The sequence below is a fragment of the Molossus molossus genome, unplaced genomic scaffold (genome assembly GCF_014108415.1).
Source record: "Molossus molossus isolate mMolMol1 unplaced genomic scaffold, mMolMol1.p scaffold_m16_p_12, whole genome shotgun sequence".
Classification (NCBI taxonomy): domain Eukaryota; kingdom Metazoa; phylum Chordata; class Mammalia; order Chiroptera; family Molossidae; genus Molossus; species Molossus molossus.
The window spans coordinates 46,992,822-47,010,785 of record NW_023425347.1 but is presented as its reverse complement, the minus strand read 5'-3'; the positions used below and the strand labels follow the sequence as shown (position 1 = coordinate 47,010,785).

General features: G+C 39.7%; 1 protein-coding gene across 2 annotated transcripts; it reads left to right on the top strand.

Moving 5' to 3' along the window:
* Positions 1–101: 101 nt before the first annotated feature.
* TYW3 (tRNA-yW synthesizing protein 3 homolog) lies at positions 102–17,386 on the top strand. 2 transcript variants are annotated; one of them, XM_036256866.1, is made up of 6 exons: positions 102–325; positions 4,763–4,843; positions 6,160–6,258; positions 6,473–6,544; positions 7,938–8,071; positions 16,992–17,386. In XM_036256866.1, the coding sequence occupies exons 1-6, from the start codon at positions 152–154 to the stop codon at positions 17,209–17,211; spliced, it is 780 nt and encodes a 259-aa protein (XP_036112759.1). In that variant the 5' UTR covers positions 102–151; the 3' UTR covers positions 17,212–17,386. The 2 variants fall into 2 exon arrangements, with proteins under 2 accessions (XP_036112759.1, XP_036112760.1); XM_036256867.1 differs by lacking the exon at positions 6,160–6,258 and having other exon boundaries at positions 104–325; positions 16,992–17,341.
* Positions 17,387–17,964: the final 578 nt, after the last annotated feature.

The window sequence follows — 17,964 nt, the reverse complement described above, 5'->3', positions numbered from 1 at the left end:
CGCCTCTCCCCGCCCCGGCCGACGGCCAGAGACTCTCGCGAGTTGGTAACGACGAGGAAGTTTGGCCTTTCTCGGCACCACTCCTGCAAGATGGCTGCCCCCAGGGGAGGCGGGAGCTAACGTGCCAGGACCGACGCCAGTCCCTCTCGGCATGGATCGAAGCGCAGAGTTCCCGCGATGGAAGGCGCAGTGTCTGGGCAAAGCAGACCTCAGCCGGAAGGGCAGTGTGGACGAGGATGTGGCTGAGCTTGTGCAGCTCCTGAATGGGCGAGAGCAGTTTTTTACCACCAGTTCCTGCTCTGGCCGCATCATCCTCCTGGATGGGGTGAGCCTCCTTTGTGCCCTCCCAGTGCCTTCCTTGTGGGGGGAACACCAGGAGCCCTGTGCCCACCCAGTGCAACACCCCAGTGCAGCCCGTTTGTGTTTGTCCTTCTGGTGGGTGGTCTCGGTTTCTTTATGAAATTTAGAGGGTGAACTAGACCCGTGCTCTTAAAACTTTAATTGTCTGTTAACCAGATCTTTTATTTAAAGTAGGGAGGCGGGGTGGGGATGAGGGGGGACGGGGGATTAACCGAAAAACTTATATGCATATATGCATAACCCATGAACACAGACAGTAGTGCGGTGAAGTGTGTGTGTGGGGGGGGGATCAATGAGGGGAAAGAGGAGGGACATCTGTTATACTTTAAACAATAAAGACAAATTTGAAAGAATAAGAGATACAGGTTCTGATTCTGTAGGTCTAGTGTGGGGCCCGATATTCTGCATTTCTAACAAACCCCAGCAGGATGCCCAAGCTGCCTGCCTGGGAATGGTCTCGAGTTGCAAAGGCTAAAGAATTTGATTTTCCAAATACTGAGGGAATTTAAAGATTTTTCAGCCTGGTGAAGCTGTGGCTTCTCTTCCAGCGCTCTACCAATCCTAACTACCTGTCTGAACTTCGTCAGGGTTAAGGTGTTCACTACCTCCTAGCGGCCCACATTTCCTATGGATTTTTTTTTTTTTAAATCCTCACCCGAGGACATTTTTCCATTTTTTGTTCAGACAGAGTGGGAGGGAGGGAGGGAGGGAGGGAGGGAGAGAGAGAGAGACATCAACGTGAAAGGGACACATCGAGTGGCTGCCACCCCCACGACCCAACCAGGGGCGGGGACAAACTGCAACTGAGGTATGTGCCCTTAGCGGAACGAACCTGGATCTCTCCAGACCGCAGGCGGAGGCTCTAACCGCTGAGCCAAACGGGCCAGGTCACAGCTCCTATAGTTTGACGTCAGGCTGAGAAAGTATGTGCAGTACTGCAGTATGTAGTGTGAGATAGTAGTGGTCAAGCCCTCAGGCTTTGGAGTGATACCGCATAGATTGCAACCCAGTTATGGGAATTATTAACTATGGGACTTGAGGAAAGTTATCTAAGCTCATGGCCTCCCTGTTTCATGAACTGAGGATGAAGAATATCAGCTCCATAGGGATTTTGTGTAGAGCAATGACTTTCAACCAGTGTGCAGCAGCAGGCACATTGGCGCGCCAAAAGAATTTCTAAAACTTGCAGTATCTAACTATTTACTGACCCCTTTTCCCTTAGATGGTCAAATAAAAGAGACAACAGCCAACACAAGAACGGTCCAGTGTGAATGTATCAAAATTATACCTTTTATTTTCAGATCGGCGAAATTTTGTTTTGGTTTTTTTTTTGCTATGCTACAGAATTTTAGTAGTTTACATGTGCCATGCGATGATAAAGGTTTAAAAAATCGCTGTGTAGCCCCGCTGGTGTGGCTCAGTGAGTATCGACTCAGGCACCAAGAGGCGGCAGATTCCATTCCCAGTCAGGGCGCCAATCCTGAGAGGGGGACATGCAGGATGTGGCCAGTCGATATTCTCTCTCATCTTTGTTTCCATCTCTCTCTCCTTCTCCCTTCCTCTCTCTCTAAAAATTAATAAAGAAAAAAAAATAAATCGCTGGTGTAGATAAAATGGGATCATTTATTTTAAATATTTTAGTGCTGTGCCTGGCCCATATAAGGAGTGAGGTAAAAGTTAGCTGTGTTTTAAATTTTTTTTTTTAATTGTATTTGATTTTTAGAAAGGGGAAGGGAGAGACAGAGAGAGAAACATCAATCTGATGCCTCCTGCACTCCCCTGAAGGGGGGATCAAACCTGAAACCTGAATATGTGCCCTGACTGGGAATCGAATCCACTACCTTTTGGTGTACCAATGTATGCTCCAGTCACACTGGCCAGGGCAAATGTTAGCTGTGTTTTAATTTTAGCATTAGTTCTGAATTCAGAGCATGAAAGATGGCACACTCAAGCTCTTCAGATCTCTCACTGATCTCCCAGGTCAGCAGGGCCTGTTCATTTTTATATTGCTTCCATTGCCTTCTGAGCACTGGCAGTCTTGCTGGCCTTGCTGTCTCTCTTCCCCCATTTCTACTGCCTTACCTTATGTGGATTTCTGCAGTGGTTTCCTAACAGGTTACTAAACTACCAGTTGCTGTAAACCAAACTATGTTACACGCTGTTAATAGATTCACCTTTCTAAAGCACAACCCTTGTGTCGATGTCACTCATCTAGGGGGAAATCTTTTATTGTACATTTTTTCAACATCAGAAAATCCAAACTCCAACTCTAGTATACCTGTCAACCGTATTTTGTGCTCCTTCTCTTTATTATCTATTTACTGGAAGTGAAATATTCTTTTTTATCTTATATTTACCTGCCTTTGTCTCTGCTCATGTTTATTTTTCCTGAAATGTTTTCCCTCATCTCTGCTTATCTAAGACATGACTCCTCAAACTCTCCTCTCCCACCAGAACACTACAGATACATACTTAGAAGTAATAACTGCTTCTTCTGAACTGCCTTAGGATTTTTCATTGAATCTATTATTTTATATCAGTATTATATTTATTTTCAATTTGCCTCATTTCAGGAAGGATTTGGATTAACTTAGAAAAAGGCAATACAAGAAGAAAAATTAATGGGAATATCCAGGGGTGAGGAATGTCCGGCCCACGGACCATATAAGACCTGCAAAATCAATACCAGCTAACATGATGCACATCACCAAATTTGCCTGACCAAATATAGCAGGCTAATTTTTAAGTTGATAATTTTGTATGGTCTGCAAATGATGTTAAAAATTCCAAATGGCCTTTGGCAGAAAAAAGGTTCCCCACCCCTGGTTAGTGATGACGTTAATTCCTAAAACATACCACTAGATTATTTAAATTTGCTACAGGTGGGCCATACATTTGGCTCTACATTTTAGAGCAGCCAGAGCATAAAATCAGTTACAAAAGTCACTTAAGGTGGCCCTGGCCAGTTTGGCTCAGCAGTTGGAGCGTCGGCCCACGGACCAGAGAGTCCCGGGTTTGGTTTCTGCTAAGAGCACGTACCTCGGTTGCAGCTTGTCCCCGGCCAGGTTGGGGTCATGTGGGTGGCAACCACTCGATGTGGCAGTCACATAGATATTTCTCTCTCGCGCGTCCTCTCTCTCTCCCTCCTGCTCTATCTGAAGATAGGTGCAAAAATGTCCTCTGGTGAGGATAAAAAAAAAGTCCCTAAGGTGATTGAATGAAAACAAACCAGTTATTTAGATAAGCTCAGCTCTTCCCATTACCAAGGCCAGAGAGCAAAGTGTCCTGTGTACCCATTGTATAAATAGTTACTTTGTAGAAGTTCAGTGATTTAAAAATGCATATGGTTTCCGCACCTTCTTTCCAGTATCCTTGAGGGAAGGATCCATTTATATCCAAAGTACCTAATAGAACTTTGCAAATAAACAGTTTTTCCAGTTAATAAACAAAGAATCTTACGTTAAATATTTGCCATCTTGAAGCTTTGACCTTTTAGTTCTAGCTTTGCCCTTTGGGACTACATCTAAATAAAGAGGTCACAAATATATGTAGAGACTAGGGATATAGTAGAAGGGTGTGAACAGCTCAGGTGACAGTAAGAAGTGGTAGGGATTGTAACAGCAGTGCTTTCCCACAAAAGTAATTCAGATTCTTTGTGGGGGAGCGTGGGGGGGTGTTAGTAATTCCTGGCTAAGTAGAACAGCTGGAGGACAACTCAGGGCCTGCTAGTATACAACCCCTTGAATAATCCCATTTCTCCTGACACATGACTGTATTTCAGAAAATATTTTATTAAGTTCTTTTACTTTGATAGATACATTTAAATTTTATTTATTTATTGTTCAATTGTAGTTTACTTTCAGTATTATTTTGTATTGGTTTCAGGTATATAGCATAGTGGTGAGACAATCATATACTTTACAAAGTGATCCTCCTGATATTTTCAGTACCCATCTGGCACCATACATAGTTATCACAGTGTTATTGACTATATTCTCTATGCTGTACTTTACATTCCTGTGAATATTTTGTAACTAGCAATTTGTACTTCTTAATCCTGTTACCTCTTTTACTCAGTCTCTCAACCCCTCTCCCCTCTGACAACCACCAGTCCACTGTCTGTGTCTATAAGTCTGTTTCAATTATGTATGTTTGTTTATTTTGTTCTTTAGGTTCCACATATAAGTGAAATCATATGGTACTTTTCCTTCTGTTTCAAGTAATTGATTTCTTTTTTTTTTTTTGGTTAACTTTACCTAAAAGGCTATTGAGTTGTTCTCAATAATGTTTAAAAATCACCACTTGGGATTACTAATTTAAGAAAACCTACAACATGTTATGCATTGTACTTAATATTTTGTAAATATTTGATTAAATTAAATTATGTTATTTCTCATTTTAGAGTATAAATGGCTTTGAAGTTCATAAACAAAACTGTTACTGGCTACTAGTTACACATAAACCTTGTGTAAAAGATGATCTGGTAAGTTTTTATATGTATATTTAAATAATAAACTTTTTAATTCACAGTCACTTTAAATACAGATGAAAATAGAAAATTTAAGGTCACTTATGTGCATAATTATAATGACTGAAGATTATTCATAAAGCCTAAAGAGAACTTATGATGATGCTTTTTTGAGTTGTAGGAGATAAAAGTAAAACTATCTACGCAAGCATTACTACGGCTGTTCAACAAATCACATCCTATTGGACATAGCAGAGAATTCATGAACATTGGACACGTATTGGATCCAAAGACTGAATTTCATTTCTGCCATTTTATTACTCTGCACCCTGGTACAAATTATAAGGAAAGGGGAGGAAGTGAGCGAGAGTAAGGCATTAGACTATTACCAGCATACTGATGTAAATCAATTATATGTTACTTACCTGGATTGCTTCTTGAACATCTTTATCTCTGTGCTGGATTATTTAGTTTCCTAAATTGAAATGTTTAAATGAGTTCATGTAAGTTTGGAATTGTTAAATACATACATTACTGGTTCAGGTGCTCAAATGTTGTCTTCAGGGTGCTCATTCAACCTCCAGTCCCCTTTCTTGGGTGCTAGTTCTCTGCATATTTGCCCTTATTCCCTTCTGCTGCAGATTATCTTTGTGGCAGGAACGTTAGCTACCAGCAACCCCAGAAGGCAAAGATTTCTTATGAAGATCCGTATATCATTCCCAGAGAAGGCCTCTGAACCATCCTGCTTGAGTTAGCTGTCCTCCCCCTGAGAGCAGTGATTTTTGCCAGTAGAATGGAATGCTGTCCTTGATTAGACCTAGGCACTTGGCATCTCTGATAGTATGATAGTGGGAGTGATGAAAGATAGGGCCATGACTAACAGTCTCATGAGAATGAAATGGTGTGAAGGGGGGAGGATGCTGCCCGGGGATATTAGCCACACGGAAATAATAACTGCCTTATATAAATTCTAGCTTAGACATAATAGTACGTGTGTCTCAAACCTCCATCTAACAGTGAACTATTTAAACAGACCTTCCAGTAATCTGCTATGGAATTAAATATAGTAGTAGTTTACTTTTTAAATATATGTTTGGAAAGAATGACACAGGAGGTATATACAAAATTAGAAATTAGGTCTTTTAAAAGAATAAGCAGATTAATAAGTTTTTGAAGGAAAAAAACAAGAAAGCAGAGTGAAAACTTATTTTGGGAAAAGGATGCTGAAGGAGTCTAAAAATTCCTAGGAACAACTGACGTCATGTATAATAGATCACCAAGGAAGAGGATCATACATTTGTGTCTGATATTAATATTTTTCACTTGTTTAGATTGTGGCTCTGAAAAAAGCACATGGTGATGCCGTCTTGAAATTTGAACCCCTCGTTCTTCACGTGCAGTGCCAGCAGCTGCGGGATGCACAGCTCCTGGTAAAACTTCATAATTATTCTTGAAGTTATAGGTGTGTGTGTAGATTTCATTCTAAGCCTTAAAACTCCTACCAAAATTTAATGTGGTTGCTTAATCAAGCAGTTTTTAATTAATTAGAGGTTTGGGGTTACCTATGTTTTTGCAGCTTGTAGAATTTAACAGTTTATCTGATTAGGCAGATTCTCAGAATTTAACAAATTTCTTTTCTTGCAGCATTCAGTGGCGATAGATTCTGGTTTCAGGAACTCTGGCATAACAGTGGGAAAGAGAGGAAAGACTATGTTGGTAAGGTACCTTTTGGCAAAAAGCTGTTCCTACCTTTAGTCTCTGCTAACTTTGGTCTTCTTGCCATTCCCTTGCTCAGAAACCTTCAGTGATTTATTCTTTCCTTATAGGGCACAGTCCAGAGATATCAGAAGTACATTTGAGGTCTTATTTTATAACACTGTGTTCTCCTCCACTTTTTTTTAATCCTCACCCGAGAATGTTTTTCCATTGACTTTTTTTTTTTTTTTTTTAATCCTCATCCGAGGACATTTTTCCATTTTTTGTACAGATAGAGGAGGGAGAGAGAGGAAGAGGGAGAGAGGGAAACATCGATGTGAAAGGGACACATCGAGTGGCTGCCACCCGCACGACCAACCAGGGCCGGGGACAAACTGCAACCGAGATACATGCCCTTAGCGGGAACCGAACCCGGGTCTCTCTGGACCGCAGGCAGACGCTCTAACCTCTGAGCCAAACCGGCCAGGGCCCATTGACTTTTAGATAGAGTGTGAAGGAGGGAGGGGAGGGGAGAGAAAAATATCAGTGTAAGAGCGGTACATCAATTGGTTGCCTCCCACATGACCCCAACTGAGGCCTGTCTCCATCAACTAGTTGTACCTCTTCCACACTTCCTTAATGGTTCGTGTGTGTGCTCGAGGGCATGTGCACAGTCGTGTTTGTGTTTCTCCTGTCATCGCACCTATTTTGGATTATAATTTTTTGTTCACTTATTTCCTGTTCTAAAGTGTCAGCTTTTAAAGGGACCATGTTATATTAATCTGTATCTTCACACCTTGTATAGGGCCTACATTGCAGATAATCAGTAAAGTTTCATTGAATTAATTTTATTCCTCATAATAGTTTTTGTTGTTCTTAATCTGTATCCAGTGTTTGGATTTACTTGTATCATGTTGTTTTTCATCAGCAGGGTTACTGAGATTGGCCCTGAAGCACTGGGGAAATGGCCACTTTGGGAGATAGAACAGGCATGTTTTATTCTTACAGCCACACTCTGTCCAAGCAGTGATAAGAGGCTCTCTGGAATCCAGTTCATTTTGATTTTCCCTTGAAGCTTCTGTTGAGATTTCATTTATTTATTTTCTTTAAATACTGTATTAAAGCTTTCTAAGCATTAGTGAAATTGAAACTATTAAAGTTATTGGATTCTTTGATATTATCTGCTTCTCTGAAAGACAATGTGTAGAATGACTTTCTTTAGAAATGACTTTATATGATGAGAAAATCTGTTTAATCTCCTTTGATCCAACTGTGTTTAGCTAAATTCTATCAGAGTACAAACCTAAATGCTGAATTGAACTGTTTAAACACAACCCTGACTCAGGTTTTCTTTAGTTACTGTCAGTGTCTCTGGCATGGAAGTCATCATGTCTGAACTGTTTGTTCCCTGTAGGCTGTCCGGAGCACACATGGCTTAGAAGTTCCATTAAGCCGTAAGGGAAAACTGATGGTGACAGAGGAATACATCGACTTCCTACTAGAGATAGCAAATCAAAAAATGGAGGAAAACAAGAAGAGAATTGAAAGGTACATTCATCTTTGAAAATATTAATATACACCATCTTCAGTTTATACTTCCAACTGCTTTTCTATTTGTAGTCTTATTATTATGAATAATAAAAGGTGTTCAAGATAGTAGATGAAAGTAAGCCAGACTGCAGTGGGTGTAGCACAAGCTCCATGGAGGAGAATAGGACACATGACTGCCAGCACTGACAGAAAGGAGAGAAACAATCACTGAGGTAGGAGAGCCCAATAGCCAAGGGAACTAGAACTGATCAAGTTGAAGGCAGCCACCAAAGAGGTACACACTGCCCCCTGGTGTGATCTATTGGAGACTACCTAGAATCTTCTTTTGAGGAGAATAGATGGGTTAATTTTTAGCCTGATAAATATTTTACACCTCTGGTGAGTTTAATATGGATTAGATCTAGACTTGCTAGAATTGTCCTAGTAGTAAGGATTATGGCTACAAGTTCACATCTTATACTTCTAGTGTTCTTAAATTTCACCTCAGGCCCTGGCCAGTTTTGCTCAGTGGTTAGAGCATCAACCCATGGACTGGAGAGTCCTGGGTTCGGTTGCCACTAAGGGCACGTACCTCAGTTGCAGTTTGTCCCTGGCCCCGGTTGGGGTCGTGTGGGTGGCAGCCACTTGATGTGTTTTTCTCACATCGATGTTTCTCTCTTTTCCTCCCTCACTCCCTCCCGCTCTATCTGAAGATAAATGCAAAAAATGTCCTCAGGTGAGGATAAAAAAAAAAATTTCACCTCAGGGTAGATAAAACTCTTTATAGTGCTTTCTTTTTTCATCTTTTTTCTAAGAATAATTTTTGATATGAAGAAGTCACTTATGTTGTCTTCCTTATATAAACATAATGCCACGGACCTACCATTAACAACATGTACATTTCTGAGTTATTCAGGTGGTGAAGGCCAACTTGATATCGTATATATTTCCTCTTTCCCTCCTCCTCACCCTTTTGGCCACCTCCTAACCAGTCAGTTTCTGCCCAAGGAACTCTTAAGTCATTCTTCTCTTTCCATCCTTACTGCCACTTTCTCATTCAAGACCACTGCAGTATTAGCTTGTCTCACCGTAGAATGCTTCTGCTATGTCTGTCTGCTTAGCCATTCTCCATGTCACTGTCAGAATTCTGTCTAAAATGCAGAGGAATACTATTGCTTAACTTGCCTGCTTAAAATTCTTTGATACTTAGAATTGTTTTGTGAAGCAGCCAAAGCCAGAAGTGCCAGTGGCTGCCTGTCCGTGGTGGAAAGAGGTAGGACCAGGCCCTTGAGTCAGAAGTGAGTTCAAATCCACATTCTACCACAACTCACTCAACAATCTTGGCTTCATGTTTCTTATGTCTAACTGGGGGAAATAGTTATCTCTAAGAACAATTTTAGTATACATTCGATAGCACATGTGTAAAGATTAGCCCTGGCCCTGTCATGTCATGGATTCTCAGGATAGGATAACCTTTCTTCAGTAACACATATAGGATAAACCATTAATGACACCAGTGTCACCATTCAGGGCTTTCTCAGCAAGGGTTCCTCATTTGAACAACAGGATTCACAAAATTATTCAAGTAACTATTTCTCAGTTCTCCCAACAATGGTATATAACTTGTACCATTCTAAATACAGCAGAGAGGAATTAATTTATTAAACAGAATGGATGTCTTAGGGCATTAGGGCTTAATTTTCTAGCAGAACTGCTTGAAAAAAGCCAAGAGATTACCAAGAGGGCCCCAAATGCTTTGAACAAACATTCTAAATAAAGTGATGATTTCAAGTAACCCAGCCACTCCGCCAGCCTAGAGTTTGAGCTGCTGATGTGGGGACTTAATTGGTACCATTCCAGAAGTTACTACACTTGTTACACAGTATTCCAGTGAGGTTGTTTGGGAAAACATAGGAGGTAGCAAATCAGTTTTTCTGTTTCCTTACTTGAATTTCAACAAGATTATAAATATAGCCCACGATCAAGTAACTCTACACCTGGTGAAGTTAATTGAGCCACGTTCACCAGCTATAAAATCAAATTATGCTTTAAATCCATGACTCAAAGATATGTTTTGAGATTATAGTGTGCATGCTGCCATCAAGAGAGCCAGGCTCATCATATAAAATCAGTGAAAAATTAAAGAAGAGTAAAGTGTCTTAAGGTACTGATTAGAAGATTACATGTGAATTCAGAGAGGCTGTACAAATTAGGGCGCTCCTTTGGCAACAGCTGTACTTTCAACCAAGTGCCAAGAAAAAGTTATTTCTTCTGATGTTGAAAAGGGGAAAAAATAAATAAATACAGGAGGTGATGAGTTCTGCAATCAGACACTGAGTACTAAAATTGGTTTGTCAGAGGACCAGTGTTTCACAATTAAAATAGCTATAATAGAATTTTTTAAAGTCAGGCTCCACATTAGTAACATTTCACAACAAGAAATTTTCTGCAAATGTGAAAAATCAAAGTCAAAGCGTAATATTTTCAATAGAAAAAAAGGTCTTGTTTGTGAAAACCAATTTCTAAGCCCCTTCATGGAAAGGGTAAGATAATTCTATACATAATGATTTTTAGGTGAAAAATGTAAAGTGTGGAGATCTACTTACCAATTAAGAGAGGAAGACTGTCTTTGATTTTGCTTGTAAGAGATCAGGACTCCCTTGGGTCAGGTGAAACCACCATTTGGCTATGAGTACAATGAAAGTAGCCGTGTTCTTTTCACCAACTGTGTAATAAGAAAATAAATATTAAGTAAAGTATAGACTAAAGGGACTGAATATATTGACATAATATTGTTGATAAAAATGAAGCAAATCGGAGAGAAAAAGTGAATGAATATTTCCAGTAGTTGGGTCTTTTTGTTTTGTTTTTATTATTATTGTTGTTATTATTTAGTTTTAACTTTTTTTGTGGTTAAACATAACAAAATTTACCATTTTAAGCATTTTTTAGTGTATAGTTCAGTGGCATTGAGTACAATCACATTGTTAGGTAACCACCACCATCACCACTATCTCCAGAACCTTTTCATCATCCCAGATTTAAACTCTGTACCCATTAAATAGTAATTCCCTATTCCCCAAACTCCCAGCCCCTAGTAATCACTATTCTATTTTTATTCTCTGTGAATTTGACAATTCTAGGTAGCTCATAAAGGTGGAATTATATATTTTTCCTTTTGTGTCTGGCTTATTTCATTCAGCATAATATCTTTAAGGTTCGTCCATCCACGTTGGAGCATATATCAGAATTCTATTTCTTTTTAAGGCTGAGTAATATTCCATTGTATTTATATACCACATTTTGTTGAACCATTCAGCTATTGGGAATAATACTGCTATGAACAAATACCTGTTTGAGTCCCTGCTTTCAATTCTTTTGGATAATTCTGCAGTTAATTTTTTAAAGACTTACCGCACTGTTTTCCACAGGAACTGTACCCATTTACATTCCTAGCAGCAATGAGCAAGGATTCCCTTTTCTCAACATCCTTATTCAACACGTGTTGTCGTGTGTGTGTGTGTGTGTGTGTGTGTGTGTGTGTGTTCTTGATAATGGCCATCTTGATGGGTATGAGGTGATAACTCATTTTGGTTTTGATTTGCATTTCTCTGATAATTAGTGACATTGAGCTTTTTTTCATACACCGGTTGATGAGAATTTCTGTTCCGTCCCTGCTTCCCTTCTTGCTTCGCTTCCTTCTTAGCTTTCTTCTGGATTTCTCTTACTGTTCTGCCTGTCAGTTAAATATTGTTCTCCAGGATCCTGTCCCTGGCCCATAGCTTCAGCTACTTCCCATATACTAGTAGATCTTCCAAATCTTTCCCAAGTCATGGGCCCATGTATCCAATAACCTATGGACATATGTAATGAAAATATTCCATCAGTCTTTTCTCAATCTTTCCCAGCCTAGTCTCAACCCCACCACGGCTTTGGTTCGGATTCATATTATCATTTACCAATATCATAATTTATGCCTCAGTGCAAAACAGAAATATGAATCATGTTGACTTCCAGTTATTTAATTACATATATATCTTTTTATTTTCCACTACAATGTGTTCACATTGTAGGTAGAACTGACTTCTCCCTCCCCACCACAGACACACACACACACACACACACACACACCTTAAAATACCTTATTCTCTATCTTATCCTAAAACCTTACCTAGTGTCTAGCTCATAGTAGAAACCCAGTGCTTATAGAATTAATCATAAACAATGAAGGAACTTAACAGTTAACACATAGTGAGTTCCCCAAAGATAAGGACGGTTTCTTATTCATTATTTTCTGTGTCTGGTACAAGAATAGTGGTTGATAAATGTTTAAATTTAGTTAACTGACTTTTTTCCATCAGTGTGCTGCTTTTAAGGCTTCCGAGCCTCAGGATGATCATTCTGGAACACGTGTGAGAGGCTTAGACATGGGCTGCCCAGGAGTAGGCTCCACCTACACAGCCCAGCTAAACAGTCACAGGACCCGGGGTAACAAGATGAACAGGAGTGATGGACACTGCAGAATATCAACCAAAATGGCAGCAGATTAGAAATGGTAGAAGAAAAGGTGTCAAGGATAACAGATGTCTTGGACTCCTCTGAGTTGCTAGTCTTATTTTTAAAACTGGAACTAAAGTGGGTAAATAACTTGCACATTTCCATGTATATTTAAGGTCAAAAGGTAAATAATGTAAAGTGAAAATACATGTTTTATATTCTGATACTTGCCTGGATATCCTCCCCTCATTTTTTCCTCTCATAATTCCTCTCCCATCACCCAGCCCGCTTTCCATTCATCCTTGCATTTCAGCCCAGACACTGGGTTTTTCCCAAAGAGCTTTTCATTATCTCACTTGGAGCAAAGTGCCCAGTGTGCTCCCACTTTCTCTCTCTTTTTCTCGTGGCATGTGGAGTGTGTCCTTACAGCTCTGCAGCTCCCATTAGACCCGAGCTCCTCGAGGGTGCAGACCACGCCTCTTACCTGTTTCTAGCACCTGAGACAGGCCATCTCATAAGTGGTTTTAAATAAAAACACAGAGCTTAATTGAAATCTAAATTATAATATATAAAATAACCTTCTTTGGCCCTGGCCAGTTTTGCTAAGTGGTTAGAGCATCAGCCTGCGGTCTAGAGAACCCAGGTTCGGTTCCCGCTAAGGGCACGTACTTCGGTTGCAGTTTGTCCCCGACCCTGGTTGGTCATGTGGGTGGCAGCCACTCGATGTGTCCCTTTCACATCAATGTTTCTCTCTCTCTCTTCCTCTATCTGAACAAAAAATGAAAAAAAGAAAGAAAAAGAAAATAACCTTCTTGTTATTTGTGAATAATGGAAGCCTAAAAGGGTATGAAATTGTGCCTATATTTCATTAATTTTTTTCCTTCCTATTTCAGAAGTCAAAGAAATATCAGCTTTTTATTGCAAGTCCTGTAACTGACCTAACAAACGAGAATTCGTTTTCACAGCACTGGACTAAAAGGTTCTCTCACGAAGAGAACTGAGTACAAGTTGCCCTGTGGCACGATCATCTTGGCTGCAGAGATAGAAAAACTGAGAGCCATTTGATTTTCTGTTGAGGGGAGGAAAGAAGCAGTTGCCTGAGTACACATTGCTTGCTGTCCCCAAGCTCTTGCTGTCCCAAGCTCTTGTCCGTGGGAGCTGAGATGACGCTGAAAGCTGTCTGCAGGAAGCCGTGCAAGGGTCGCAGACTGAGGGGAGAACGTGCACTTGGAAAACAACTTTCTGACTTAATGTCTAAGGTAGTTTCCCAAAGGACTTTTTAGACGTTCCCTTACAAAAGGAAAAGGAGAAAGTATTTGAAGTTTTAGTTCTTGGCTTTTAGCACAAAGGGGTCTTTGTTCCATTTACCAGTTTTTTTGTGGTACAGCAAGCATGTAGCTTTGACTTCTTAGGTTCTTTAGTGGAGGATTAAAGTAAGGCCCATGTTCCTCTTTAATTACCTCTGCATGTGTGTGGTTGGCAAGGTATTTTACACACACGTTAATTCTCTGTGATCATAAAAGAACGATTTAATCTTATCTGTGATCTTCTAGGAATAGGATGCAATCTAGGGAAAAAAAAAAAAAAAAAAAAGACTTGATTACCTGAGTCCAAAGTACAGGGTTGGATGGAGAAAGCTAGAAGACGAAGTTGCATGTCATGGATAGTCTCTTATCAGGGTGCTTCACACCATTTTGTGGCATGCTTGGATTCATATTTTAGATAAAATGAGTCATTCTCTTGGGTCATTTTATTAAGCCACTCTACACAGGCAGTTTGGAAGATGATGGTAAGACCCAGAGAGAGAGCAAACCAAGTGTAGAAGTTTTCCTAAATATAAGGGACGGAACAGAATTTTGGTAGATGACATGAGGCCAGGTGCGGTTTAGTCTTGGCAAAGTCTTGGTGAGCCCGTTGAATTCTGACCGCATCTCAGCTCTGGTAGGTGGGACGTGGAAAGGATAAGCAGTGTCCACGTTAGCGGATGCAGGGCAGGTGGTGTCTTTGTGGGAGCGCCCAGTTTCAGTCGAGTGAGGATGTACAGGGAGCATTAGAGGAAGAGGATCTGAAAGATTGTATGTCAGTTAATATTTTTCAGAGCCTTTGCTTGTACCTCTTACTGTACAGTTTTCCCTTTTATTGTACTTCCCTCACTGAGACCGATTTATTCATTAAAGAAATATCTGTGAGCACCTTGTATATGTCAAGCATAGAGCTGAATATCAAGATACAGAGTGGTGAGTATGTAAATTCTTAAATTATGGAGAGGATGTGTAGTAATCATGTTATGAATTGAACTGTGTGAAGTATTTGGGAACAGGTGAATACCTTGCGTTTTTAGGGGGAGTTTTAGAGCCTTTGCATGTAGAACTAAGCCTGTTCGTTAAATTAAAGAAAGAAGAAAATTGGTTCAAGTAGAAATCTATTTTCTGTCAGGCGGCCAGTCAGTGTTCTCTCTCATCGATGTTTCTATCTCTCTCTCCCTCTCCCTTCCTCTCTCTCATATCAATAAAGAAAAAATTTCCTGGCATAGTTTCCCATTAGAATAGGATATATAAGCATGATGAGGTCCCTACAGTAGATCTCTCGGTTGAGATGCGAGAAACAAGAGTTTTCAACCTCCCAATCATTCTCATTTGGGACCTGAGCGAATAATTTCTAAAAAGCGACCTTTTTTGCTCAGTAGTTATTTAATCACTTATTTGGCATATTTTTACCAAGTGTGTCAGCATTGTACTGCATGCTCAGACTGTGACAGAAAACAGGATCCCTGGGGGCCTTGGTCTCATGGAGTTTATAATCTATAAAAGTAGTCTTTATAGAGAACTTGTTCTGTGTCAGGCTCTGTGCTAGGTGCTTACATCACCCACACCCTCTGACAGCCCTGCTAGGGACAGGAGAAGACCCACTGTTATAAATGAAGGCTTGGGTCGGAGGTCGGAACTGGCCGACTCCGCGCTCCCAGGACACCGCTGCTCTGGAGCACAGGCAGCGCCCACACGCTCGGCCGGCACCAGCCGAGGGCCGTGTCAGGCAGGGTCTGGTCAGCGGTGAGTGTGCGGGGAAGGGAATGTAGCCCAGTTTTCAGGGAGAAAACAGCTCATTGTATCACAAATTAACACTGACATTCCAGTAGAAAAATGAGTAAAGAAAAAGAACAATTCACATTTAGAAAAAAATTAAATAGCTAATGCAAAACATTCGATTTCACTTGCCAACAAAGACATGAAACTGAAATAATGGTACGGTTGTCACCTAAGTAAAGCATGTTTTTTATGGTGATATTCACTATATGGGTGAAGTGGTCTCTCGGACATTGCTCTCAGAAGCATAGATTTTAAACATCCATTCTGGAAAACTATTTCCCAAGAACCTTGAAATGTTTATACTTTTTTTCCTTTTATCCTCACCCAAGGACATTTTTGCATTTATCTTCAGATAGAGCCGGAGGGAGAGAGACAGAGAGAAACATCCATGCGAGAGAGACACATTGACTGGTTGCCACCCACACGACCCCATCCAGGGCCGGGGACAAACTGCAGCCGAGGTACATGCCCTTAGCAGGAACCAAACCCCGGACTCTCTGGTCTGAGGGCCAACACTCTAACCACTGAGCCAAAATGGCCAGGGCAAAATGTTTATACTTTTAACTCTGTAATTACATTTCTAGGTGTCTATTCTAAAGAAAGCTAGAAATTCAGATCACTTTATTTTAAAAAATGTTTGTCACATTGTTGTTTGTATTAGGGAAAATATGAAAATAAGTTAAGACCAATGTAGATGACATAATGTTATACTACCATTAAAAAGCATTATTTTGATGATATAGAAAATGTTTTCAAGAAGCATTAAATTTGAAAAACTTTATATGTAATATCCCAATTGTGTAAAAGACAGTAGGTATATGTGTGCATGTGTAAATATATTAATTCAGAATACACTGGTAAACTGGAAAGAATAAATATTGAGAGTGAATGGGACTGGGGGGGAAACAGGGACATCTGTAATACTCAACAATAAAACAAATTTTTTTAAAAGTTATAAACAATTAAAAATATAGATATATTGAGAGTGGCGATTTCTAGGTAGTTTATATATAGAGGATCTGTATTTGTAACTTCATGTATTACATGTATGACTTTTTTAAAGAAAAAAATTGTTTTTACCTTCTTTATTTGACACCTATAAGTGGAATAGAAATTGAGGCAGAATGGAAATTGACAAGAGGTGATTCCAACCCAATTTTCAAGACTGGTAAAGAGCTGAAAACACATTAGTTTCCCTAATTAAACAATAATAAAAGCAAGAAGCATATTATTTCTTTGATTCATTTCATATTTCAAGGTTAATATGAGACATCAAATTTACATAATTGATAAGTTCTAGGTACATTTCAGTCATTCAGGGTACACTGATAGTAATAGTACTTATTTCTTTACAGGTTTTATAACTGCCTACAACGTGCTTTGGAAAGAGACACTGTTACTGGCTTACATCCCAAAGAGAAAATCATCGAGAAGAATCATTCCTGTTCTCGTAAGAAGAAAAGAAGCCGAGAGAAAACACGTGGCGAGTGTGTTACTAAAGAAAATTATAAAGAACTTGAAAACGATGATGATCCGGGAATCGGCGTTACTATCTTCCCTGAAGATTATTACTAAGATTTGGTTCTAAACTGTTTTTGGTAGAATAATGTTACTAATTATTATAAAGCTGCTCTTCATAAGAGTATTTTAGTTTGTTGAGTGTATCAGACATTCAGAAAAGCAAGATTTAATTTTTCTCTATTTTAGAGATACCTATCTTATAAACATAGATGCCTTTTTTAAATAGCTGTATATGTTTGCTCATTAAGTATCATCTTTTAAATCCCACAAGTTCATTACAAAAATAAAATTGTATTTAACGCATCTCTTTTTTGTAAGTTTTAATTTCTACTTCTGCAAAACAAGAAACTATAATACATTAGGAATATTTGAAGAAAAATCATATTTTATTTTTATTTTTTAATCCTCACCCGAGGGTATTTTTCCATTTACTTTCAGATAGAGTGGGAGGTAGAGAAAGGGAGAGAGAGAAACATCGAAGTGAGAGGGACACATTGACTGGTTGCCTCCCGCACAACCCCAACCAGGGCCAGGAACAAACTGCAACTGAGGTATGTGCCTTTGGCCAGAATTGAACCCACAACTTACTGGTGCACAGGCCAATGCTCTAACCACGGAGCCAAACCAGCCAGGGCAGCATTATACTTATTTTTAACTTTGAAATCTTCAGCCTTTAAAGGCGTATCAGAGTTTGCCTATTGCCATGGAATCCAAGGACACATTTTTTCCTTTCTTTGACCTTGTGGATAAAATAACTGATACCCTTTTTGTTCGGGACAAAATATCTGACCTGTCTTTCCCCTTTAT

Coding starts and splice junctions, on each gene's coding strand:
- TYW3 (XM_036256866.1), top strand. CDS start 152: ATGGATCGAAGCGCAGAGTTCCCGCGATGGAAGGCGCAGTGTCTGGGC. Junction 4,844..6,159: donor CTTGTGTAAAAGATGATCTG/GTAAGTTTTTAT, acceptor TCACTTGTTTAG/ATTGTGGCTCTGAAAAAAGC. Junction 6,545..7,937: donor AGAGAGGAAAGACTATGTTG/GTAAGGTACCTT, acceptor TGTTCCCTGTAG/GCTGTCCGGAGCACACATGG.